This window comes from Haliotis rubra, unplaced genomic scaffold, assembly GCF_003918875.1.
Source record: "Haliotis rubra isolate DU_JTF1 unplaced genomic scaffold, ASM391887v1 Scf1580, whole genome shotgun sequence".
NCBI classification, from domain to species: Eukaryota; Metazoa; Mollusca; class Gastropoda; order Lepetellida; family Haliotidae; genus Haliotis; species Haliotis rubra.
Window position 1 is genome coordinate 1,006 of NW_025765537.1, and position 27,931 is coordinate 28,936.

Genomic DNA, 27,931 nt, shown 5'->3' on the forward strand with positions numbered 1-27,931 from the left:
TGAGATATGTATTGCTATATATTGAAATTCAGGTACCCATATTGAGATATGTATTGCATGATATATTGAAATTCAGGTACCCATATTGAGATATGTATTGCTATATATTGAAATTCAGGTACCCATATTGAGAGATGTGATATGATATATTGAAATTCAGGGTACCCATATTGAGATATGTATTGCAATATATTGAAATTCAGGTACCCATATTGAGATATGTATTGCTATATATTGAAATTCAGGTACCCATATTGAGATATGTATTATGATATATTGAAATTCAGGTACCCATATTGAGATATGTATTGCGATATATTGAAATTCAGGTACCCATATTGAGATATGTATTGCTATATATTGAAATTCAGGTACCCATATTGAGATATGTATTGCTATATATTGAAATTCAGGTACCCATATTGAGATATGTATTATGATATATTGAAATACAGGTACCCATATTGAGATATGTATTGCTATATATTGAAATTCAGGTACCCATATTGAGATATGTATTGCTATATATTGAAATTCAGGTACCCATATTGAGATATGTATTGCTATATATTGAAATTCAGGTACCCATATTGAGATATGTATTGCGATATATTGAAATTCAGGTACCCATATTGAGATATGTATTGCTATATATTGAAATTCAGGTACCCATATTGAGATATGTATTGCTATATATTGAAATTCAGGTACCCATATTGAGATATGTATTGCTATATATTGAAATTCAGGTACCCATATTGAGATATGTATTAAGATATATATATATGGGACCATAAGTGTTTGACAGTGAGTGACACTAATGGTATGTGTGAAGCCCATTTCTGGTGTCCTCTGCCGTGATATTGCTGGAATATTGCTAAAAAGGCAGCGCGAAAACCAAACTCACTCACTCACTGACACTAATTGTGCTTGTCGATCCTATTTTCTACATTATAAGTAGATCCCCTAAACATATGTGCTATGGTTCTTATAACAGCAATCAGAAAGTTAGGTTGTATTGTCAGGGCTTCTATTCCTTTTTATACAACATAGTTTTATAGTTTGACGTTTTGTCATAGAATAATGAAGGAAAACATTTGTTGTGAATAAAATTTTAATTAAAATATAAAGATAATAAGTGTAGAAGTGAGCAAAGCTCACATACCCCCGCTTCCCACTTTGGGACATGGAAAATGACTGATATTGATATATATAATGTGACAAGGATCAGCAGCTCACAAGACTTTCTCTTTGACTCTACTCAAACTTTATATAAATGTTAGATAATAGTTTTGGCATGTACTGATTACGTAATAATTTATGGAAACTAGATTTTTGTGTTTTCCTCGTGGAAACCTGACATGTAATTGAACTTGGAGTGTGTCATGTTGCATACAATGGGCCGTAGATGAAGATTGCTATTTTTAGCATATGGCATATCTGTGGGTCATGATTAACTTGTGTATTAAGGATAATCACTAAAAACTTTATATGTTCTTCACCCAATGTAACGGTTCTCAGGGAAACTATTGCAATACATATTGTTTGAAAAGCATATTGCGAAATACCAGAATACCAGTAATACCATGAAGCCCTATTGTGTAGGTAGTAATATGTCACTAGATAATACAGTGTTACCTGAGGGTGTGCCCTTCTCCCTAGGCAATCTGTCTATCCACTCTTGTTCTGGGGGTGATGTAGCTAAGATGGATATTTAAAGATAAGTCCGGTATGTTGTTCAAATCCATTTACTAGTAGTCTGGAATGAATTCTCACACAAAGGTCCTCAGATATTGCCTAGTTTTCCTGGTCTACACACAACACAGATTCACAAACTTCAATGGAAGAACGTGTTGATTCCTTGTACAACTCCTAACGCTATAAGTTCATCTGAGCCATTCTCTCAATATACAGAGAGAACCTCTCAAGTCAACGGTGGGGCCCAAAATCGCTCACCACTCACCAGACAACTTAACAAAATAGAACTCCTGACTATTTTGGCTCCTCCCCCTGAAATAATGTCCTACATCATATAAAAAATGACTTATCTCAGCTGCACAACTAATTAATTTCATTTTTCTTCCCAAGACTTAATCGGTACAATCAAATTCTTCCATTATGAATTTACTTCGTTAGTGAGCTTAAGTCATTTGTGAAGCATTCAACCAAATAAACCTTCAGACAGGCAGGCGCCAGAAGACACTAAATTGAATTATCATGTGTGTTGATATCCTGATTCTTAGTATCTTAATGACCAGTAATTTCCTAAATGGTATATGAGTCACCCAATCCACATGTTCCACTCATCTCCCTTATTAGATTTGTTGTATGCAAGAGAAATCGATATGAATTTGGTTACTCTGGTCAATGCACTTTCCAAGCACAATGACACTTCTTAACTTGACTTCAAATTTTCCTGAAATATTTATCAAACATATTTTTAGTTTCCAATTTTAAATATCCTGGTTATAATAATAACATCGTTAGTAACGATATCACTGAGTAGACGTACAGAAACGAAAAGTAGTAAAGACTGTGACTTCACATGAAATCAATTTTTAGGCCAAGATTCTATCCAAGGTTGGAAAATGTCCGATTTGATATTTTCACATTATTTCACTTTTATATGAAGATTCTCACCCTGTTCATCCTGATCTTGCACTTGGTTCTGTATAGGATGTAACCAGCGAGCAGACCGATGATATAGGGCCCCATCCGACACCAGGGTTTATAATAGTACTTGGACATATAGTCCACGCTCCTGCAAGGGAAAGTCATCTGTCTTTGTGATCACGGAGCACATGGATTGAATGTTTCAAACACTCAAACAAAACTGATTTCAATATAAACATATGTTGTTCACAAGACTACATTACTTACGGACTTCAGAGATAATCCAGTGAGTCATGCATGTTGTGATTCAAGAGATGCCTGGGGCTTGCATTGGGATGGAGTAGTAGCTAGTAGCTGTGATCTCAACAGTGTGACTATTTCCTGCTTACCCTGGGGCTTGAGTCATCAACTCAGTGATGCCTCCCTGTGGGATGGAGTAAAGTAGCTAGTAGCTGTGATCTCCACAGTGTGACTATTTCCAATTTTCCTACCCTGGGTTTGAGTCATCAACTCAGTGATGTCTTACAGTAGCCCAGTGATGTCTGCAAGGGATGGAGTGGGCTTAGCTAGTAGCTGTGATCTCCAACAGTGTGAGTATTTCCTGACTATTGTTCCCCTGGGGCTTTGAGGCCATCAACACAGTGATGCCTGCAGGGATGGAGTAGTAGCTAGTAGCTGTCATCTGGAACAGTGTGACTATTTCCTACTTACCCTGGGGCTTGAGTCATCAACTCAGTGATGCCTGCAGGGATGGAGTAGTAGCTAGTAGCTGTGATCTCAACAGTGAGACTATTTCCTACTTACTCCTGGGGCTTGGAGTCATCAACTCAGTGATGTCTGCAGGGATGGAGTAGTAGCTAGTAGCTGTGATCTCAACAGTGAGACTATTTCCTACTTACCCTGGGGCTTGAGTCAACCCAGTGATGTCTGCAGGGATGGAGTAGTAGCTAGTAGCTGTCATCTCCACAGTGTGACTATTTCCTACTTACCCTGGGGCTTGAGTCATCAACTCGGTGATGCCTGCAGGGATGGAGTAGTAGCTAGTAGCTGTCATCTCCACAGTGTGACTATTTCCTACTTACCCTGGGGCTTGAGTCATCAACTCGGTGATGCCTGCAGGGATGGAGTAGTAGCTAGTAGCTGTCATCTCCACAGTGTGACTATTTCCTACTTACCCTGGGGCTTGAGTCAACTCAGTGATGTCTGCAGGGATGGAGTAGTAGCTAGTAGCTGTCATCTCCACAGTGTGACTATTTCCTACTTACCCTGGGGCTTGAGTCATCAACTCGGTGATGCCTGCAGGGATGGAGTAGTAGCTAGTAGCTGTCATCTCCACAGTGTGACTATTTCCTACTTACCCTGGGGCTTGAGTCATCAACTCAGTGATGCCTGCAGGGATGGAGTAGTAGCTAGTGATGACGCCTGTAGTGATGAACGTCGCCAGAAGGAACACTCCGGCAGCAACGGCACCCAACACCGAGGAGCTGCAACATTATGGTTTAAATGACACAAAGTATTTCATCCTATTAGGGGTGAGTGAGTATTGCAAGGAATTTTCACATTGCGATAAATTGTGACGCAAAAGCATGTATTGCGATATGTATTGCAATATATTGCAAGAAGTTTTCTTCAACAAAAACTACTTATAATCGAGTTAATGCTTGATTTACAAAGCAAAAACACAACAAAATCACGATGCTTGACTTGGCTTTAATAAAAAGCTTTTAATCATGACAAAATAAAAATGTAAATAATGTTGGCACAAATGAAACTAGGAAAGGAACAATGTAAACAATGGAAATATCCGAAGATTTCTGAGAGATTCACTGAAGTTTTCCGAATGCTAGTCAAAATACCGGTTTTCGATCAGCTGTATCACAATACATATCGGTTTCACGTCTGAACCGGTACAACCAACCTCCTATATTTAGTATCTGGGTATTTAGTGCCATGGTACAGGTACCCCTATATTTAGTATCTGGGTATTTAGTGCCATGGTAATGGGTTGACAACCAAACCTCCTATATTTAGTATCTGGGTATTTAGTGCCATGGTACGGGTTGACAACCAAACCTCCTATATTTAGTATCTGGGTATTTAGTGCCATGGTACGGGTTGACAACCAAACCTCCTATATTTAGTATCTGGGTATTTAGTGCCATGGTACGGGTTGACAACCAAACCTCCTATATTTAGTATCTGGGTATTTAGTGTCATGGTACAGGTTGACAACCAAACCTCCTATATTTAGTATCTGGGTATTTAGCACCATGGTACGGGTTGACAACCAAACCTCCTATATTTAGTATCTGGGTATTTAGTGCCATGGTACGGGTTGACAACCAAACCTCCTATATTTAGTATCTGGGTATTTAGTGCCATGGTACGGGTTGACAACCAAACCTCCTATATTTAGTATCTGGGTATTTAGTGCCATGGTACAGGTTGACAACCAAACCTCCTATATTTAGTATCTGGGTACAGGTTTACCAAACCTATATGTATCTGGGTATTTAGCCATGGTACGGGTTGACAACCAAACCTCCTATATTTAGTATCTGGGTATTTAGTGCCATGGTACGGGTTGACAACCAAACCTCCTATATTTAGTATCTGGGTATTTAGTGTTGACAACCAAAACCCCATGGGTATTTAGTGCCATGGTACGGGTTGACAACCAAACCCCTATATTTAGTATCTATTTAGTGTCAGTATGACAACCAAACCTCCTATATTTAGTATCTGGGTATTTATCACCATGGTACCGGTTGACAACCAAACCTCCCTATATTTAGTATCTTGGTATTTAGTGCCATGGGGTTGACAACCAAACCCCCTATATTTAGTATCTGGGTATTTAGTGCCATGGTACAGGTTGACAACCAAACCTCCTATATTTAGTATCTGGGTATTTAGTGCCATGGTACAGGTTGACAACCAAACCTCCTATATTTAGTATCTGGGTATTTAGCGCCATGGTACGGGTTGACAACACAACCCCCTATATTTAGTATCTGGGTATTTAGCGCCATGGTACAGGTTGACAACCAAACCTCCTATATTTAGTATCTGGGTATTCAACCACAACTTAATAATACCAATATTGTATCGTGATACCTGATGACACCATATTTGATAACTGGGTACCGGAAAAGACAAATATAGTCCATCAGGACAGGAACGTGTGGGCTCAGCAACTACTGTAGTCCAACACTGAACTGGTATGATCTTGAAAGACAGACATCGCTCAGTAGACAAAACATTTACTCACAAATAGAGAGGCACAAATATCAGTGGACTGAGAACGTAGAACTGCATGTCGTTTGCAAGGTACCACGCCCATCCCATGCACTGAAAATAGATGATGACAATTGAAAATTTTCCACAGTTGAGGAAAACGACTTTTATATCCACTCAATAAACAATCAGGGTTCTGTTATAGTGCTTGGCATTCTCAGTTTCAAGCTCATACTTCAAATGGAAAAGATGTTTAATGGACAGACAGATGGACAGACAGATGTTGGTCACCACTGTCAACTCATAATGTCTACCCGTGAAGATCCGGGTTAAAATTGGCCTTCAGCAACCCATGCTTGTCATGAGAGGCGACTAACGGGATCAGGTGGTCAGGCTCGCTGACTTGGTTGACACATGTCATCGTATCCCAATTGCAGAGATTGATGCTCATGCTGTTGATCACTGAATTGTCTTGTCCAGACTGGATTATTTACAGACCGCCGCCATATAACTGAAATATTGCTGAGTGTAGCATTAAACCACAAACCAACCAACTCACAATGTCAGAGTTTCATCTTAAATAATTCTGAAAGTATACCAAACGCTGGAAATAACTCTAGGTATCATCTGTAGATCCAGAATCAACTTCAAAATCATTTGACCAAAAGATGCATAATGTGATTTTTATGATAAAATTAATATTTTATACTTTTCCTTACTCACACGTTATTGCTTATCTCCCTTTTCTTCTGAGGTGTAGTCGAAACTTCTGCCCTATCAAACAGTCTAATCTTGACTCATGGTCTTAAGGGCCCTCCCAGCTGTCCCCGCTCTCCACTATTTGACGTTGGTCATAAAAATAGCTTGGGCGCTATAATGGAGAGAGTGACAAGCAGCCTATGGTCACGTGAGAAGCTGGCGTGAGAAGCTGGCGTGAGAAGCTGGCGTGAGAAGCTGGCGTGAGAAGCTGGCGTGGGAAGGCAGAGGCCCAGTTGAGGGGAGCTATTTTTAGACTGTTCACTAGGGAACAATGGAACAGAGGTTTCCACTTCGCCTCAGAACAAAGGCAGATAAGCAATAACGTATGAGTAAGGATAAAGTAAAAATTGAAGTTTTTAGACACTGCAAATCACATGCTATTGAGCTGTCTTAATATGCTTTTCCAGCAGATTGACAGGAAGGTTACCTGCTTATCGTCTCGGACAATGTTCTGCAGATACAACATGTTCACCCAGAAGTTGGTCTTACAAGATGGGTCGTTGCCCGTCTGGGGGAACATCGGACCACTTCCCCAATACTTGAACATCACGACATATACCATGATGAACAGCATGTAGGGCGGAGTCAACCTGAAACAGTGGAATATAAAAGGATGAACAGCATGTGGGGCGGAGTCAACCTGAAACAGTTGTCATGTAAAAGGATGAACAGCATGTGGGGCAGAGTCAACCTGAAACAGTTGTCATATAAAAGGATGAACAGCATGTGGGGCGGAGTCAACCTGAAACAGTTGTCATATAAAAGGATGAACAGCATGTGGGGCGGAGTCAACCTGAAACAGTTGTCATATAAAAGGATGAACAGCATGTGGGGCGGAGTCAACCTGAAACAGTGGAATATAAATGGATGAACAGCATGTGGGGCGGAGTCAACCTGAAACAGTTGTCATATAAAAGGATGAACAGCATGTAGGGCAGAGTCAACCTGAAACAGTGGAATATAAAAGGATGAACAGCATGTGGGGCGGAGTCAACCTGAAACAGTTGTCATATAAAAGGATGAACAGCATGTGGGGCGGAGTCAACCTGAAACAGTTGTCATGTAAAAGGATGAACAGCATGTGGGCGAGAGTCAACCTGAAACAGTGAACAGCATGTGGGCAGGAGTCAACCTGACATAGTTGTCATATAAAGGATGAACAGCATGTGGGCGGAGTCAACCTGAAACAGCAGGATGAACAGCATGTGGGGCAGAGTCAACCTGAAACAGTTGTCATATAAAAGGATGAACAGCATGTGGGGCAGAGTCAACCTGAAACAGTTGTCATATAAAAGGGTGAACAGCATGTGGGGCGGAGTCAACCTGAAACAGTTGTCATATAAAAGGATGAACAGCATGTGGGGCAGAGTCAATCTGAAACAGTTGTCATATAAAAGGGTGAACAGCATGTGGGGCGGAGTCAACCTGAAACAGTTGTCATATAAAAGGATGAACAGCATGTGGGCAGAGTCAATCTGAAACAGTTGTCATATAAAAGGGTGAACAGCATGTGGGGCGGAATCAACCTGAAACAGTTGTCATATAAAAGGGTGAACAGCATGTGGGGGCGGAGTCAACCTGAAACAGTTGTCATATATAAGGATGAACAGCATGTAGGGTGGAGTCAACCTGAAACAGTTGTCATATATAAGGATGAACAGCATGTGGGGCGGAATCAACCTGAAACAGTGGACATATATAAGGATGAACAGCATGTGGGGCGGAGTCAACCTGAAACAGTTGTCATATAAAAGGGTGAACAGCATGTGGGGCGGAGTCAACCTGAAACAGTTGTCATATAAAAGGGTGAACAGCATGTGGGGCGGAGTCAACCTGAAACAGTTGTCATATATAAGGATGAACAGCATGTGGGGCGGAGTCAACCTGAAACAGTTGTCATATATAAGGATGAACAGCATGTGGGGCGGAGTCAACCTGAAACAGTGGAATATGTCATGATGAACAGCAAGTAGGTTTAAATTTAAACCTATAAGCCCAAGAACAAATCTGGGTGATGTCTATTTCGAACAGTGTTGCTGCATATATTTCATTTTTAGTAAACAGGCATATGCGAAAGAATAAAACTTTTACTTTTTCCTCAAAAAGTGCCCACCATCCTCTCAAACTACAAGCAGAAAGACCAAAGACATCAACCTCACCTCCAGTATCTATGGAAGTAGAACATGAACCAGTTGATACGACCTTCACCTTTCTTCAGTTCCCTCAGTGCCAGGTATGCCACCAGAAGCCCACTGAAACACACGACCATGTTTTCATGGAATACACAGCCAAACCGATTTTTGAGAGAATTAAGTGCACTATAATCTTCTTGGGTGAGAAATACTTCATAGTCCAACATCACAGTACACAGAACCAGGTATGCCTATTGAACAATTTCACAAGAGTCTTTTTGAGGCAGAAATTACTTTTTAAGTTTTAATATGGCTGCCAAAGTAGCCATATTGAACACAGCATTCAAACTTTCAGTCCGATGAGCTATACTAAATATTCATGAAGAAAAAACTAACCGATTTCAGCTCAGCAGGTAACAGAATATAGTGTTGGTTGTCACCATGATTAGCGGTTGATGTCATTATTGAGCAACCCAATACTTGGAACAAACAGAATATATACTAATAAACTATACAGTAAGAAACTATGTAAGGCTTTGGTAAGGGAAAACGAAATGAATGAGGAGGACACTTCAACATGTATTGTTTATTCTACTTTTGAGTTTTTAATGGTACTGTCTGGAACCCCAAAGCTTTTCCTCAGTCTATGGATATTTCCAGCTTGAAAAGGGGAAACACTTTGAGTAGACATGACAAGCCAAGGCACCTGAATGTGTGAGTTAATTCACCTTACTGTCAACACCCCAATGTTACGCAAATCATCGTAGAATGTTTCCGTCTGCAAGTTACGAGTTCATCTATTTACTATGTTGAAAAATTCAAGAAATATATAATTCATTCACTTTCGCAGACGACACCATGAGCCTTCATAACAGTCCGGACCACCCTCCATGACGCCATGTGTCACAACAACATGTCGTTAAGAATACTTCCAAGGGAGATAATTCTTCTCCAGAAATGAACTACACCACTAAATACAAACTGCAGTGACAGACATTTTAAGCTCACGGATAAAGTTCAAGATTGGTTCTTTAAGCATGGTAACCTCCCAGACAGCATCCGACATTGGCCATCGTAAGTGATGACGCAGTCCCAACATTGACCCAATGTCAGAGTGAGTGAGTTTAGTTTTATGCCGCACTCAGCAATATCCCAGCTATATGGTGGCGGTTTGTAAATAATCGAGTCTGGACCAGACAATCCAGTGATCAACAGCATGAGCATCGATATGCGCAAGTGGGAAGCGATGACATGTATCAACCAAGTCAGCAAAACTGACCACCCGATCCCGTTAGTCGCCTCTTACGACAAGCATAGTCGCCTTTTGTGGCAAGCATGGGTTGCTGAAGACCTATTCTACCCCGGATCCTAATGTCAGAACACAAACTGGGCAGTGTGAGTAAGTTCGACTGATGAACAAACCTTAGAAGGAAAAACGTGTCCACGGAGACAGTGGCGTTATCAATGGCATCAAATGTCCACCGAGTCAGCAGGTTTGGTAATGCTGAAATATTTGCTGGAATAAAACAAAACATAAAGCATTTACCAAATCTCAGCCTCATCTTCTTTTCGGTTTCAAATCTAGAACGGGATACTATTTGGTCAGTCGAAGGTAAGCCTTACCTGAACTGATATGCTCATCAATACTGTTACTATATTGTTTGTACTGGGCATATACTAGATTACCACTGTCTTCATTTAATATATATATATATAGCAATCAATAAAAACAAATATAAAAATAATGAGACATGAAATGATTCATAGAAGGCAGTGGCGGTGGGGTAGCCTTGCTCATCCCGCTGAAGATTCCTTGCATAAGTACAATGTGTTCTCTGACGTGATATTGCCGGAATATTGCTAAAAGTGACGTAAAACTAAATTCGCTCACTTATTGAAGGCAACTGTTACTGGTCAGTTGGCTGGTCAGCTTCACCTTGTCTAAGGGTTAGTGTCTAAGTGCCACAATAGGGTATTTGTTGCCTTAATCTAAATGTTAACAGAAATACCATTTTGATCTTGTTGTTGAGACACAGATGAACGAGACATAGAACATGTAAAGTGGACATACCAAACATTGAAAGCCCAAAGAAGTAGGTGTGTCCAAGTATAACCCATGACATGCTGATGAAACGGATCCCATGCACCGCCCGCAGACTGTCTGAGGACTGCTTGGTACTGAGCAGCTTGCTCCCATTGGTGTACACTGAGAACGCCAGAATCATCTTGCCGCCAACACCTGCAACACAATATCACTCTGGTGTACACCGAGAACGCCAGAACCATCTTGCCACCAACACCTGCAACACAATATCACTCTGGCGTACATCAAGAACGCCAGAACCATCTTGCCACCAACACCTGCAACACAGTATCACTCTGGTGTACACCGAGAACGCCAGAACCATCTTGCCACCAACACCTGCAACACAATATCACTCTGGTGTACACCGAGAACACCAGAACCATCTTGCCACCAACACCTGCAACACAATATCACTCTAGTGTACACCGAACGCCAGAACCATCTTATCAACACCTGCAACACAATACACCATCAAGAACGCCAGAACCATCTTGCCACCAACACCTGTAACACAATATCACTCTGGTGTACATCAAGAACGCCAGAACCATCTTGCCACCAACACCTGCAACACAATATCACTCTAGTGTACACCGAGAACGCCAGAACCATCTTGCCACCAACACCTGCAACACAATATCACTCTGGCGTACATCAAGAACGCCAGAGCCATCTTGCCGCCAACACCTGCAACACAATATCACTCTGGTGTACATCAAGAACGCCAGAACCATATTGCCTCCAACACCTGCAACACAATATCACTCTAGTGTACACCAAGAACGCCAGAACCATATTGCCTCCAACACCTGCAACACAATATCACTCTGGTGTACACCGAGGACGCCAGAATCATCTTGCTGCCAAAACCTTTTACACAATCTCACTCTGGTGTAACACAAACACCATCATCAATCACCAACAAATCACAAAACATCATCACAAAACAATCACAAATCACCATCATGCATAACCAACCAATCAGAAAACACCATCGTCAATCACCAACCAATCACAAAACATCATCACCAACCAATCACAAATCACCATCATGCATAACCAACCAATCAGAAAACACCATCATCATTCACCAACCAATCACATACCACCCACCTGGTGTGTAGACATCGTCTGCCTGCCTGGGGATGTGTTCACTAAGCAGCGGGGTGTGTTCCCCTGAAGACAGACTACTGCCAGACAGTCCCAGGAGATCAGCGCTGTATTTACTGTTACTGGACACAGGGACCTTCAGTTCCTCACTTCTCCACTTGGGCATCTGGATGTAGACTATGTCAAATGCTGTCCCGGTCAAAAGGAGGAGGGCAAAAATAGCCAACACAACTCTGGAAAACCAAGAAGACAAATCATATGCACTAAAGATCACTTTGCATACATAATCTGTTCCCATGGTTACAGGAACATACTTACATGACAACGGAGGCAGCAGAGTCAATGGGCACATCTCTCTCCTTGCAGCTCACTGAGCTTACTGTCAAGTTACCATGGTTACAGGAACATACTTACATGACANAGTCAATACGGAGGCAGCAGAGTCAATGGGCACATCTCTCTTCTCCTTGCAGCTCACTGAGCTTACTGTCAAGTTACCATGGTTACAGGAACATACTTACATGACAACGGAGGCAGCAGAGTCAATGGGCACATCTCTCTCCTTGCAGCTCACTGAGCTTACTGTCAAGTTACCATGGTTACAGGAACATACTTACATGACAACAGAGGCAGCAGAGTCAATGGGCACATCTCTCTCCTTGCAGCTCACTGAGCTTACTGTCAAGTTACCATGGTTACAGGAACATACTTACATGACAACGGAGGCAGCAGAGTCAATGGGCACATCTCTCTCCTTGCAGCTCACTGAGCTTACTGTCAAGTTACCATGGTTACAGGAACATACTTACATGCACATCTCTCTCCTTGCAGCTCACTGAGGAGGCAGCAGAGTCACATGACAACGGAGGCAGCAGAGTCAAATGGGCACATCTCTCTCCTTGCAGCTCACTGAGCTTACTGTCAAGTTGAGGTTTATTTCTGTTAGGACTGAAACATTTATTAAATGTAAGTGATAATAACTTTTCAAAGCTAAACTTACACAGGATAAACCTTTGCTTAACAAAATAATGCTGTTGATAATGTTCAATGTTTCATACACATACTGAACAAAGCCACATTGTCACTTTCAAATTTTTGACGTGTAAGCGTATACATATGTTATATACAAAAAAGTTTGTGTAAATGTTCTAAATACAAACAGTTTCAAATTAATTTTTTGCCAATTGTTTTTTCAAGAAACAATTATATAAATATATATATTAATAATAAAAACTGAAACAAGCATCAAAAATACAAATTATGCAACTGCAACCAACCTCCATTGAGAATCATCGCAACGTCCTTCTCACTGCAGGAGTCCGGGAAACACGTTCCTAGTTCCACCACCATCTGTATAGCAAGACATGCCGTGACTGTATTGTACTTTACGATGTTATAGTGGACAGGCTTTAAGTTACTCTTTATCTTGAGGAGAAATAAAGTAAATCATGCAGCTCAACACAATTTAGAGTGACAAAGTTCTGCATTTGAAGAGTCGGTTGGTTACTGTTTCGTCCTTTCACAGAGAGGCTTGTTTCCTCACAGAGAGACTTGTTTCCTCAACAACTTGCACACACAGGATGATTGTGAACTAACCATCTCAGTTCTGGAGCTACAGGATGGTATGCACAAACCCACATGAAGTGATAGGGGACGGTATGCATCAACCTTCACAGGACGGAATGCACAACTCACCTGTGCTGTCACGGGATGGTATGCACAACTCACCTGTGCTGTCACGGGATGGTATGCACAACTCACCTGTGCTGTCACAGGATAGTATGCCATGCAGTACTGACTGCGGAAGGGCTCTGTGATCACGGTAGAGTTGTCTGGCAGACTTTTCTCCACCGCGACCTTGATGCTGTTGCACTCATCATATGACCCCAGCCAGTGGAGCTGATACAGCAGCAGACCACTGCCAGGCTTGCCAAATGAGTCCAGAACTTCAAATAAACAAAACAGGTCGATGAAGTTTGGTTCTTTAATGACGCACCCGGCAATATTTCAGTTATATGGCGGCGGTCTGTAAATAATTGAGTCTGGACCAGACAATCCAGTAATCAACAGCATGATCATTGATCTACGCAATTGGGATACAGTGAAAGTCTAAGTCAGCGAGCCTTGTCTTACAACAAGCATGGGTTGCTGAAGACCAATTCTAACCCAGATCTGCACGAGTAAGGTAGATGAAGACTCACAAAGTATCCTCAGGAGTCAATTTCACCTTCTCATTTCACAAGTTTTATCACACATGTAACGATCTGGAATAGGACCAAACCTCTGAAAAGACAAAATTAGCTTTCTACGAGTATTATAAGTGGTCACATAACTTCACTGTCAAAACTAGGACTGGGTTTTACAAGACACATAACAGTGAGTCCCGCATGTAGAGAATGGAAGCAGAAAACCCAAAATACCGAGGGCATACCTAGACCAGTTATCGGGGTCTGTTATTTCACCATCAGTCATGACCACTGTAGACATGACCACTGATTCATTCCAGGCTCTGAAGTAATTATCTGAAGTTCAACGTACACTCCACCATTCCGGTACTTTACAGGACACTCATGTTACCAGAAAGGATCTGTAAAATGTATTGATGGGGGTACATTGTGAGACAAGGTAAAACCCTGCTAGGATATTCTCGGAGTTCTCACATTTTTATTACAAAGGACACCAAAATTTCAATTTAAAAACATGCATTTTAATGTCTTCACTTACACTGGAGAGCCCATCTGTCTCTGTCTATCAATCCCTCCACCAGAAGTACAGTGTCATTTGAACATTGTGGACTTACTCCCCCTGCCACCTCAGCAGACGTCTCCAGATAGCGGGCACTTGCTGTGATCACATCCTTCCGTGTAATCCCTGAAAAATCATCAAATTCATGTGCACAAGCATACAGGTGTCATCAATCCCACACACTCACCATACGCACTCACCATACACCCTCACCACACCATACGCACTCACCATACACTCTCACAACAGTCACCATATGCACTCACCATACGCACCCACCATACACACTCACCATACACACTCACCATAAACTCACCATATGCACTCACCATATGCACTCACCATACACACTCACCATACACACTCACTCATCATACGCACTCACCATACACACTCACCATATGCACACCATCGCACTCACCATACACACTCACCATACACACTCACCATATGCACTCACCATACACTGGCTCACCATATGCACTCACCATACACACTCACCATACACTCACCATACACACTCACCATACACACTCACCACACCACTCACCATCATATGCACTCACCATACACACTCACCATATGCACTCACCATAAACACTCACCATACACTACTCACACCATACACTCACACATACACTCACCTATACGCACTCATCATACGCACTCACCATACACACATACTCACCATACACACTCACCATATGCACTCACCACACCATACACTCTCACCATATGCACTCACCACACTCACCACACCATACACACACTCATATACACTCACCACCATACACACTCACCATATGCACTCACACACACTCACCACACCATACACACTCACCATACACACTCACCACCATACACACTCTCACCATACACACTCACCATATGCACTCACCAGCCACACTCACCACATCATACACACTCACCATACGCATCACTCACACACACCACCATACACACTCACCACACCATACACACTCACCATATGCACTCACCACACACACTCACACCATACACACTCACACCATATGCACTCACCACACCATACACACTCACCATACACACTCACCATACCATACACACTCACCATACACACTCACCATATGCACTCACCACACCATACGCACACTCACCATACACACTCACCATACACACTCACCATACACACTCACCATATGCACTTACCATACACACTCACCATACACACTCACCATACACTCACCACACCATACACTCACCATATGCACTCACCATACACTCACCACACCACACACACTCACCATACACACTCGCCACACCATACACACTCACCACAGCATACACACTCACCATACACACTCACCACACCATACACACTCGCCATATGCACTCACCACACCATACACACTCACCATATGCACTCACCACACACACTCACCACACCATACACACTCGCCATATCCACTCACCACACCATACACACTCACCACACTATAAACACTCACCATACACACTCACCACACCATACACACTCACCATACACACTCGCCATATGCACTCACCACATCATACACACTCACCACACCATACACACTCTCCATATGCACTCACCACACCATACACACTCACCACACTATAAACACTCACCACACCATACACACTCACCATACACACTCACCACACCATACACACTCACCATACACACACCACACCATACACACTGCTTATATGCACTCACTCACACACACACTCACCACACCATACACACTCTGCCATATGCACTCACCACACCATACACACACCATACACACTCACCACACCACACACTCACCATACACACACTCACCACACCATACACACTTCAGCTTATACACTCTCACCACACCATACACTCACCATACACCACACACACTCACCACACCATACACACTCACCATACACACTCACCATATGCACTCACCACACACTCACCACACCATACACACTCACCATACGCACTCACCATACACACTCCACACCATACACACTCACCACACCATACACACTCGCCATATGCACTCACCACACACACTCACACCATACACACTCACACCATATGCACTCACCACACCATACACACTCACCATACACACTCACCATACCATACACACTCACCATATGCACTCACCACATGCACTCACCACACCATACACACACTCACCATACACACTCATCACACCATACACACTCACCATACACACTCACCATATGCACTTACCATACACACTCACCATACACACTCACCATACACTCACCACACCATACACACTCACCATATGCACTCACCATACACTCACCATACACACTCACCATACACACTCACCATACACTCTCACCACCACACACCACACTTCACCATATACACACTCACACCATACACACTCACCACAGCATACACACTCACCATACACACTCACACACTATACACACTTCCTATCATATGCACTCATCATTACACCATACACACTCTCACCATATGCACTCACCTTCACATACACTTCACTACACTATACACACACTCTTATATCCACTCACCATAACCATACACACACTCACCTCACACTATAAACACTTCACCACACCATATACACATGCACCACACCATACACACTCACCATACACACTCATATATGCAATCACTCACACCATACACACACCTCACCATACACACTCACCACACCATACACACTCACACCATACACACTCACCACACCATACACACTCATGCATACACTCACTACACCATACACACTTCACCTATACACACACTCACCATACACACACACCATACACACACACCATACACACACACCATACACAGTCACCATAAACACTCACCATATACACTCATCATACACTCACCACACACACACACACCATACACCCACCACACACACTCACCATCACATACACACTCACCATACACTCACCATACACACTCACCATACACCCACCTTACCATACACACATACACTCACCATACACTCACCATACACACTCACCATACACCCACCACACACACACACCATACACACTCACCATACACACCATACACACACACTCACTACACCACACACCATACACACTCTCACCATACTCTATACACACCATACATTACTCACCATACACACTACCATACACACTTCACCACATACACACTCACCACACCATACACACTCACCATACACACACCATACCACACTCACCATACACACTCACCATACACTCACCATACACTCACCATACACCTCACCACCATACACTCACCATACACACTGCCACTCACCATACACTCACCACTACACTCTCACCACACTCACCATACACACTCACCATACCACTCACCACCACACCCACCACACACACCCACCATACATGACTCACACACCCACCATACACACTCACCATACACACTCACCATACACACTCACCATACACACTCACCATACACTCTCACCATACACTCACCATACACACTCACCATACACACTCACCATACACTCACCATACACTCACCATACACACTCACCATACACTCACCATACACACTCACCATACACACTCACCATACACTCACCATACACTCACCATACACTCACCATACACACTCACCACACTCACCATACACTCATCATATACACTCACCATACACTCACCATACACTCACCATACACACTCACCATACACTCACCATACACACTCACCATACACTCACCATACACCCACCACACACACCCACCATACATACACACTCACCATACACACTCACCATACACTCACCATACACACTCACCATACACTCACCATACACTCACCATACACTCACCATACACTCACCATACACACTCACCATACACTCACCATACACACTCACCATACACTCACCATACACCTCACCATACACACTCGCCACACTCACCATACACTCATCATATACACTCACCATACACAGATCCACTGAAACACTAAGACAGCTAAAACTCAAGAGAATGTCTTCAGTACATTGGCAAGACTTAAGGTCTTCAAATTTTCAAAGTGAAGACATTTTGTTGTTGTTTTAGATTTAAAAGACATTTAACCCCAAATAATCTTTCAGTGTTTTAATTCTTAAGACAATCAATAAGACTTTAAAACAACATTAAAAGTAAACATCATTTCATCCAACAAAATTAAATGATTATATTCCAGCTATTGTGACATACACAACGAAAGAGAATCCTTCAAGTTTAACATGTCATATATCATTTATTTCCGGTACTGTAGTACAACACATTTATAAATCAATATTACACGCACATGTGACATACAAGACGAAAGAGAATCCTTCAAGTTTAACATGTCATATATCATTTATTTCCGGTACTGTAGTACAACACATTTATAAATCAATATTACACGCACATGTGATATACATGAAGAAGAGAAAATAGTCAACTGTCGGTTACATTGTGGTCTGAGATATATTCTGTCCTAAACAACATGGCATAGTAAGCAAACATGGACAAGTTTTGAAGTATGTGTTTTGTTATTTAACAATACTGAAAATTTATGAAGGTTTGGATGGGCACAATAATATTGCTTAATATACAACTTTCTCAGGGAATTATAAGCAGGGCAAACTAAAAGAAAAGATCACATAGTTTGAAAGTTCTATTTTCTTTTTTGACATTTTTCAATCTTCCACTTTCGATAAATAAATCATGTGAAGAACATCTCAATCTGCTTAACGCTATCCTATACTTTTTTACATTTAGATATGAAAGATAAATTTCGGCGTCAAAAATACATTTAAACATCTTATAATACAAGCATTTACTGGAAAGTGATAACTTTTCAAACCATTCTTGCAAAGAAAAAGATATCTTTTAATCTTCGTGTTAGTTCTAAAACAAACTTACCCTCAGAATCAACATACTGATCGTTCCATACAAAACCAAACCCTTTCGAGAATAGAAAATTTCTAAAAGAAGAAACCCAATTTGTGTGTCCATTTTTATCGAATAGCATCATTTATATTGTAACATTTCTTTGGTAGCCTATAAGAAGGCATCTTCAGTAAATTTAACCAGTATTTTATAACTCTGATACTTGAAAACAAGTGCATTGGGTATTTACCACATTCTCCATACACCATTGTATTCATCGTATTGGATTTAACACCAAGAAATCTTTTACATGCTTTCAATTGAACTCTTTCAATATCATTGTAATAATTCAAACCCCATATTTCGGCTCCATACAATAAAATTGGCTAAATTTGGGCATCAAATATTATAAAGTACGAATTTTATTTATGTCTCCAAGTACATTTAATTGTTTAAAGATACCTATCATGACATTTTGTGCTTGCAAACAAGTGTATTTAACATGTGCTGTCCAAGATAAACAATTACTAAAGAGAATCCTTCACGAACAATTTCCGACATTGATGGAATTAGTCAAAGATCAGTGTCTGAAGTGGTGACAGGAAGTAAGATGTAGTAGCAGCTTGTCATAATCTGAATCGAGTATTTAAGTTTTGCTAACATCATGTGAGTTGATAACAGTCATCTTATTTACTGACTATCAGCTTGTGTCAGTTGCTTAACAATATATATGTGAATAATTTCCTTCATGATTTCAGTAATTTCGAAATTACAAGTTTGTAAAATCTAAAAGTACCTCAAATAAGCCCATAAGACCAAATCTACTAACACACGCTGCCGAAACAGTTAAAGACTTAAGTAAAACAAAGGGAGGTTGGTCGGTTGGTTTGTTGTTTAATGCTGCATGCAGGAATATTTCAGCTAAATAGCAGCGGTCTGTAAATAATTGTGTCTGGACCAGACAATCCAGTGATCAACAGCATGAGCAGTGAACTACGCCTCTGGGACACAATGATGTGTGTTGACCAAGTTAGCGAGCCTGACCACCGGATCCTGTTAGTCACCTCTTACAACAAGCACGGGTTACTGAAGATCACTTATCTATGCAACACAGGGAGGCATTTCAGGTAAAATACACACAGTCAATATGCACTGATGAAGACATAAATGGTTTTCAAATATCTAAAATGAACTTGAGACAGTAAAGAGGCACTGATCTATTATCTTCAATCCAGCAGTCTAACATTACCACTGCCACCTCGGGCTCATCAGCTGCAGTTAGCGGTTGGGAGATAACACCAGCTGCAGTTAGCGGTGGGAGATAACACCAGCTAACTAGCATACTGCAAGTCAAACTTAACAATACGATATATTGTGGTACACTTTTCTCGAAGCAGTTCACCTGATACGATCGTCAGTTTCCATGACCATAATAGGTAACTTTCATGATGTAGTCTAAAATACGAATAACATTTGTATTTCTTTCATATCATTACATATTAATAGTTTTGATAATGCTTATTGGTCATATAATTGCATTTTGCATGACTTTTAAACCATACAAATAAAAAAAATAGATTGGTACCGGCACTCATTGTATTGATAAACAAACCAAAATAGCGGACGCATCTGCAGACGCTTTTTCTCCAGTTCCAAACTTTAGAGCGCAGTCTTCAATTTGGAAATTTTTTCAATTGATCTCTTGTACAATAACATCTGAGTCCTGACAGTGGCCAGTGGCATTGTTTCAAAAGAAAGGAAACAATCGTTTCCTCACCTTAAACCATGTGTTACACTGTCACAACATAATGCATTTTGGATTTCTGATGACTGGTGTAGGAAACTGGTTAAAATCACATAATTGATGATTGGTTCATTACAACAAATCAATCATCGAAAATTATTGGTTTGCATCATTTATCAAATTTTCTTGTTAATGCACAAAGCTTTTCTTCTTGTTTCTTTTTGCAAATTTCACATCTTTAAAGGTCACATGCAACCAAAAAAAAACAAACATAATTAAAACACAATTATCACTTATTCATGACATTTAATATACATTGCTGGTTACGAAAAACCATATAAGCAAAATTATAAGCGTACAATCGCAAATCAAAAGTGCAATATTTAGTATTTTGGGTTTACTTCCCAAGAAACGAAGCAGCCCCGATACCGAACCCAGTCAAAGCGGGTGGGTGTGCACTCAAGTGAAACGGCTGGTTCATTTGCCGATGCCCTCACGGCTCATTGTGTGTGTATATATAGAGATGTTGGGTTTTGTAAATACATGCTCATTTTTTTGTGTATAACATTGTGCAATCAACAGACATCATTACATGTCATGTGTACAAGTATCACACCTGCCTGTCTGTGTAATTATATAATGTGACAGAGAGACCGAACTCAGGCCATAAATAAATGCGTTTTGTTTATGGTGTATAGCCTGATAGGTGTTTAGTTCAAATTGCATGTGGTCAGTGATCGAAGTTGTGTATTGAATATTGTCATTAGCAGATAGGCAGGCAGACACATAGGTGTCAATAAAACAGACATTGAGTTTTGATTGTCACAACGACATTTAGAAATTACAGTTAGAAATTCTGTCAACGCTAAATAATGACTTTGCTTTTAAGTATCAAACTGAGAAAGTGACTCGGTAAGAAGAAAATGTGGTGAAATAGACAAATGAAATTATATAAACAGTTAAATCGGTAATCTACTGTCATAACGTACATAAAGCCTACGCCTGTGAAATATCAACAAAACATTAGGAGAAGAATTCTTTTTTATTTAGGTGTCACACAACGTACATTCTCAATAGATTAAAAATTACACATATTCACAGTACATTGTCCGGACAGAAATGGCCTATGAGACACTAAATTACAATCAAAAGTCTTTAAGATAGCGAAAGTGCTAAAATATAATTAAAATATATCACATAAGACAGGTATAAGTACAATAGTCACGGATATTTGTTTAAATTATTACATTATAAAAGTAGCTTTTCTGCGCCTGAACATAGCGTTCAATGTAGCGGCAAGTGGTGTGGAGAGCTGAGGATCGTGCATAAGACTGACTGACTGACTGAGTTTGGTTTTACGCCGCTTTTAGCAATATTCCAGCAACTTCACTGCGGGGAACCGCCGTCACACATTGTACCCATGTGGGGATTTGAACCCGGGTCTTCAGCGTGAAGAGCCAGCGCTTAAACCACTAGGCTACCCCACTGCCCCCTAGTGCATAAGAAATATAGTTTGGTCTGTTTAGGACAGATTAACAAATTGTGGGTTAATTCCATTGGCTTTGAGCCATAACGTAGATCTGATTTCTGAATAAAATGGACATGAGGTTAGAAAATGTATCTCATCTTCAACTTCAGAGTAATTGCAGTATTTACATATACATTGATTCAAATGCTCATGTAGCCAAATGCATGTATGATTTCGATTTGTGCAGAGCCACAACTGAAAATAAAACGAGATCGAGCTACAGAATTAGGCCTGTAGTGCACAATTTTGTTTTTTTTACTGTTAATTTGGAGACGCCACTTTTTGCACCAGGAGGAGACATAATTTAGCATACGCTGTAAAGATTTTTCGTCAGCAGCCAACAGAGCAATATCATCTGCATATAAGAGTTAACTAACCATCCCTCCATCCACGTCAATGGCAGAACCTAAATTATTAATTAGAAAAATAGCTCACACCAAAACCTTCACCGAGTATTCGCCGGACAACCCGCTTCCAAGCTGCGCAGCCAAGCACAGCGCAGCCCAGCTGTTGAAACCACTTTTACCCCAAGCGCTTGGGGAAAATTAGTGAATCGTTTGAACTCCGATTTTGCACAGTTTTTTTCATCGCGTTATTTTTCAACTTGCAAGTTGAATTTGCATTTTTGATGATTTGTTTCGGTAAGTCCATACCAAAAGGTATCTGAATCTGCAAAGTTGTGTTTTATGTTGCATGTGACCTTTAAAGGATTACTAGAAGTGGTGTAACGATTCATCGTTAGTATCGATGTTTACATCGTCAACTACGAAATACGAGTGCATCGATACAAACACATTTAGGCAATATATCAGGATATTTATATCGCGAGGGTCCATGATACATCGATGTATCGCCACAAGAGACGATGTATCCCGATACAGCTTAAATACAACTTAAAGTTGTAAGGTGTATTGCATTAGGAATAGGAAAAGAGTCTCTTTGAAATTCTTCTAAAATTTAAGAACAAATTGAACTTTAAAGGAATCTGTTTGTCTATCTTTGTTACATGAATAAAGGAGTTGGTGTACAAGTCACAGAGTGTGAACATTTTACAAACTCTGTGAGCTGATAATAATTGTCTTCAAGTAATTGAAATATGCAGATATGGTTTAGTTGTTTGACACATAACACCATTTATTTACAACTATGAATGATGTCTTAGCGTTGTTAAGAAAGAGAACAAAGAGAAGATAAAATTTAGAAAGCAGACTTTAGTGATTCTGAATGCTGATATAAATTACATTGAGTTGGTAGAAACACAACTTCCCAAGGGAAGCTACACTTTCAGATTTATATATATTAGATCACTGACTGAGTTCGGTTTTTACGCCGCTTTTAGCAATATTCCAGCAAGATCACGGCAGGGGACACCAGAAATGGGCTTCACACATTGTACCCTTGTGGGGATTCGAACCCGGGTCTTCAACATATATTAGATCAAGGTACACTGAATATGTTTGACTTTCTTAAGCATTAAATGCTGAAACTTTATTAGATGAACAGCTTTTTAAGTGTGTGTGAATGCTGTATAACAAATAAAGTTTCAGTCATTTTACCTATCATATCTGTTCTGTTATTACACTGACTGACTGACTGAGTTTGGTTTTACGCCGCTTTTAGCAATATTCCAGCAACATCATGGCAACAGAAATGGCCTTCACACATTGTACCCATGTGGGGATTCGAACCCGGGTCTTCGGTGTGACGAGCCAACGCTTTAACCATTACGCTAACCCACCGCCCCTCTGTTATTAGAAATTGTAAAGTATCGGGATACATATCGTATCGCCACCATTGTATCGTGATGATAAGCATGTCACAGGTTTCTTGGCAATACTTTCATGATATATCGTCTTGCCTCATTAAACTGGTATCGGGATATATCGTCTCGCCACTTAGGCCACGATCAGAGCTCTAATTACTAGTATGATAGGACTGACTGAGTTTGGTTTTACGCCGCTTTTAGCATTATTCCAGCAACATCACGGCGAGGAACACCAGAAATGGGCTTCAAACATTGTACCCTTGTGGGGATTCGAACCCGGGTCTTCATCGTGACGAGCCAACGCTTTAGACACTAGGCTACCCCACCGCCCCAGTATGTTAGGAACATCAACTTCCTGGAGTCTTTAAGATAAATTCAGTCATGACTTGGAATGAGCATGTAGTGCTTATGAAATGTATATTTATTGACACAAAACCATGCCACCTTGAAGGAAACCAAGTTCTATGGATGTCAACTTCTTTATTGCAATGAGTGCGACGTTTCGGTGTAGGTACTAACACCGTTATCAAGCAAGTGACTTGTACCTACACCGAAAGGTCGCACTCATTGCAAGAAAGAAGTTGACTATCCATAGAACTTGGTTTTCCTCCATCTATACAACTTCTAAAATGCATCTCAAAGAAGTCATGCAACCTAGTGAAAAATATTGTTAATGCAAACAAGTTTATTCACTGCGACCAGTCTTCAATTATTTCAATTAATCGGACCACCATTATTGATGACTAAGATTTATTTAGATATAATTTCTGTGTATTGACTTATACATGCCTCAAACAACTGCCTGATATCACTCATGTAATCTTTGTTGATTGTAATTTAAGATATCTGCTTATTTTTCATTCATTTGTTTAGCATTTTCAACAGAATCTCTCCACTATATCTGTTATTGTTGGGGTGAGTGAGTGAGTGAGTATGGTTTTATGCCACTTTTACCAATATTCCAGCAATATCATGGCGGGGGAGACCAGAAATGGCTTCACACATTGTACCCATGTGGGGAATCAAACCCGGTTCTTCGGCGTGACGAGCTAACGCTTGACTACAAGGCTACCCCGCCGCCCCCATAAACACATGAAGGAAATCTGAATAAAAATATTTAGCCATACTATTATCAGAAATTGTCATCAGCACTGTGAGATAAACATAACGGCACCCTATATAAAACGTCAGTGCTATGACGTCATGATCCAATATTGAATTGGTTTTAATTGAACAGGTTTCCATGACAACTTAACTTATACATATTTCTACAAATTGTTTGTAAATATCAATAAAAACCAAAATATATTGTCCACAATTTAGATCACCATGGCAAGTAATGCATTTAAAAACTGAAAGTTTTACCAAAGAAAATGATGGTAGGCAGACTGGTCTACCCCATCGCCGCTATTGTTGTGGAATTCCTCATGCAAGACAGGCAACATAAAGTTGTTTTCATAAGCCTTTCCACTTTAACATGTGTGTCACAATATTATTCACTCAGACACTTTATATACATTCACTACAGCTGAAGGGGTCGTTGTCGGCACGGTACTACAGATATGTACCCTAGGTACGTTACATACAGAAACGTACCTTGGCCATAATAAGAATACAGAAACGTACCCTTGGACGATTCCACTCCCATTGTGTCATATTCTTGACTCGAACTCTCATACTGTTGTATTAGATACATTTGATTGCGTTATGTAAGTAATGAAAATACACAGTAACGGATATTTCGCAATGCACAGGAATACCACTAGGAATCAGTTGAACGGGAACAACTACATGCGGTTTCGTTTTTGGGTTCAGTAAATATGGACTCGTCCGCCTTTTAGGGTACCGGGTACATTTCTGTAATTTGACTTTGTTTAGGGTACATATCTGTATACAGAAGCGTACCTGGGGTACATATCTGTAGTACCTGTGCCGACAACGACCCTTTCAGCTCCCAGTACAAAGAACAAGATTGACTGATTTTTTTATGAAGTTCCAATGTGCATAAAAGCAGAGAATATTACATGGTCTCTAATAAAGCACAACATAATATATAGATCAATATTATGCTATATGTTGGCAAAAAGATATAAAGGTGCAGTGGCGGATCCAGAGGGGGGTTCAGGGGGTTCGAACACACACACACAGACACACCCATTTTGAAAATGACTTAAGATCACATATTGAAGATTTTTTTTTGCGTTGACGGCGCCAATGGGGGGTTCATGGGTTCGAACCCCCTCCTTTCAAAATTCCTGGATCAGCCCATGAAGGTGTACATATTGACTTCCATGTTCTTTCAATTTTACATTTGTTTATCATAATTTAAGTCACTGGGAGTGGAAGTTAAACTTTTTAATGGTTGGAAATGTACGTTATAATAATAAAGTTGAAAAGGGCATATTTGACGGCCCGTTTCATGGTCTGCGCAGCAGCGATCGCTAACCAGTCCAGATTTCTGGGCTATCAAAACGTGTCAAGCCTTTAATTGTCACCACATCTCCTAATATAATATTACCATACCTTCAAGGCGTTCAAGCGTGTCCTCAAGTCTTTTATCAAGATCCACATCGCTAGTCCTGTAACCTCCATTAAAGACTCGATTCACGATTTCGTTGTATGACTCCGGATGACAGGTGCCCGTTGTTAAGATCGTCACTGACAAAAATGCAGCAAAAACCGCGGAAACATAATCTGAGCGTCCACCCGCAGAGAGAGCCATCATGACAAGCTATACTGCTTGGTGTGGATATGCCGTCAGTGCGACCTTTGGTTTGTGGACCGGTAATTATAGCGTTACTGCTCTGTCATGAGCATGTGATATGTGTCCCTATCGCTTGTGTTCACAAACACGTGATGACCCCTACTGCACCTCCACCGAAATAAGATGTGTTTGTTTACTTGCATTTTCTATCAAACCGGTTTTAGAATTGAGAATTCTGATTGGCTCGTGTGCTGATGTATCCAATGAAACGACGAGAAACTCGAACTGGCCCGGTTTAACGTTCGATTGCCCCGAAACCACACCTGTCTATATAGATCGTCACAGAAGACGCAATTATGCTGAGCCTCCAAAGTTATAGAAAAATATATAATAAGCACCATATATATATAGATCGGTGTAAAAGCAACATCGATCACTAACTCGTTTTCGTTAATGTATAGTGTAAGGCAGGATTAATGTTACACTGTTACAAAATACACCTGAAGAGTTAATCTTATTGTAGCATTGATATCGAGGTTGTATAACTGGTAGCATATATGACGCACAGTCAGTTCTATTCGTCCTTCCGAAGAGCGGCCATTTCACAGTGAGATAAACTCTT

General features: G+C 40.8%; 1 protein-coding gene across 1 annotated transcript; it reads right to left on the reverse strand.

Moving 5' to 3' along the window:
* Positions 1–2,607: 2,607 nt before the first annotated feature.
* Positions 2,608–27,460, reverse strand: LOC124271172 (nose resistant to fluoxetine protein 6-like). The gene is made up of 14 exons (XM_046706263.1): positions 27,129–27,460; positions 14,662–14,808; positions 13,699–13,883; positions 13,215–13,287; positions 12,817–12,885; positions 12,256–12,346; positions 11,941–12,170; positions 10,813–10,980; positions 10,164–10,257; positions 8,769–8,861; positions 7,037–7,199; positions 5,885–5,964; positions 3,972–4,097; positions 2,608–2,761 (listed from the first exon to the last, which is right to left on the reverse strand). The coding sequence occupies exons 1-14, from the start codon at positions 27,328–27,330 to the stop codon at positions 2,623–2,625; spliced, it is 1,860 nt and encodes a 619-aa protein (XP_046562219.1). The 5' UTR covers positions 27,331–27,460; the 3' UTR covers positions 2,608–2,622.
* Positions 27,461–27,931: the final 471 nt, after the last annotated feature.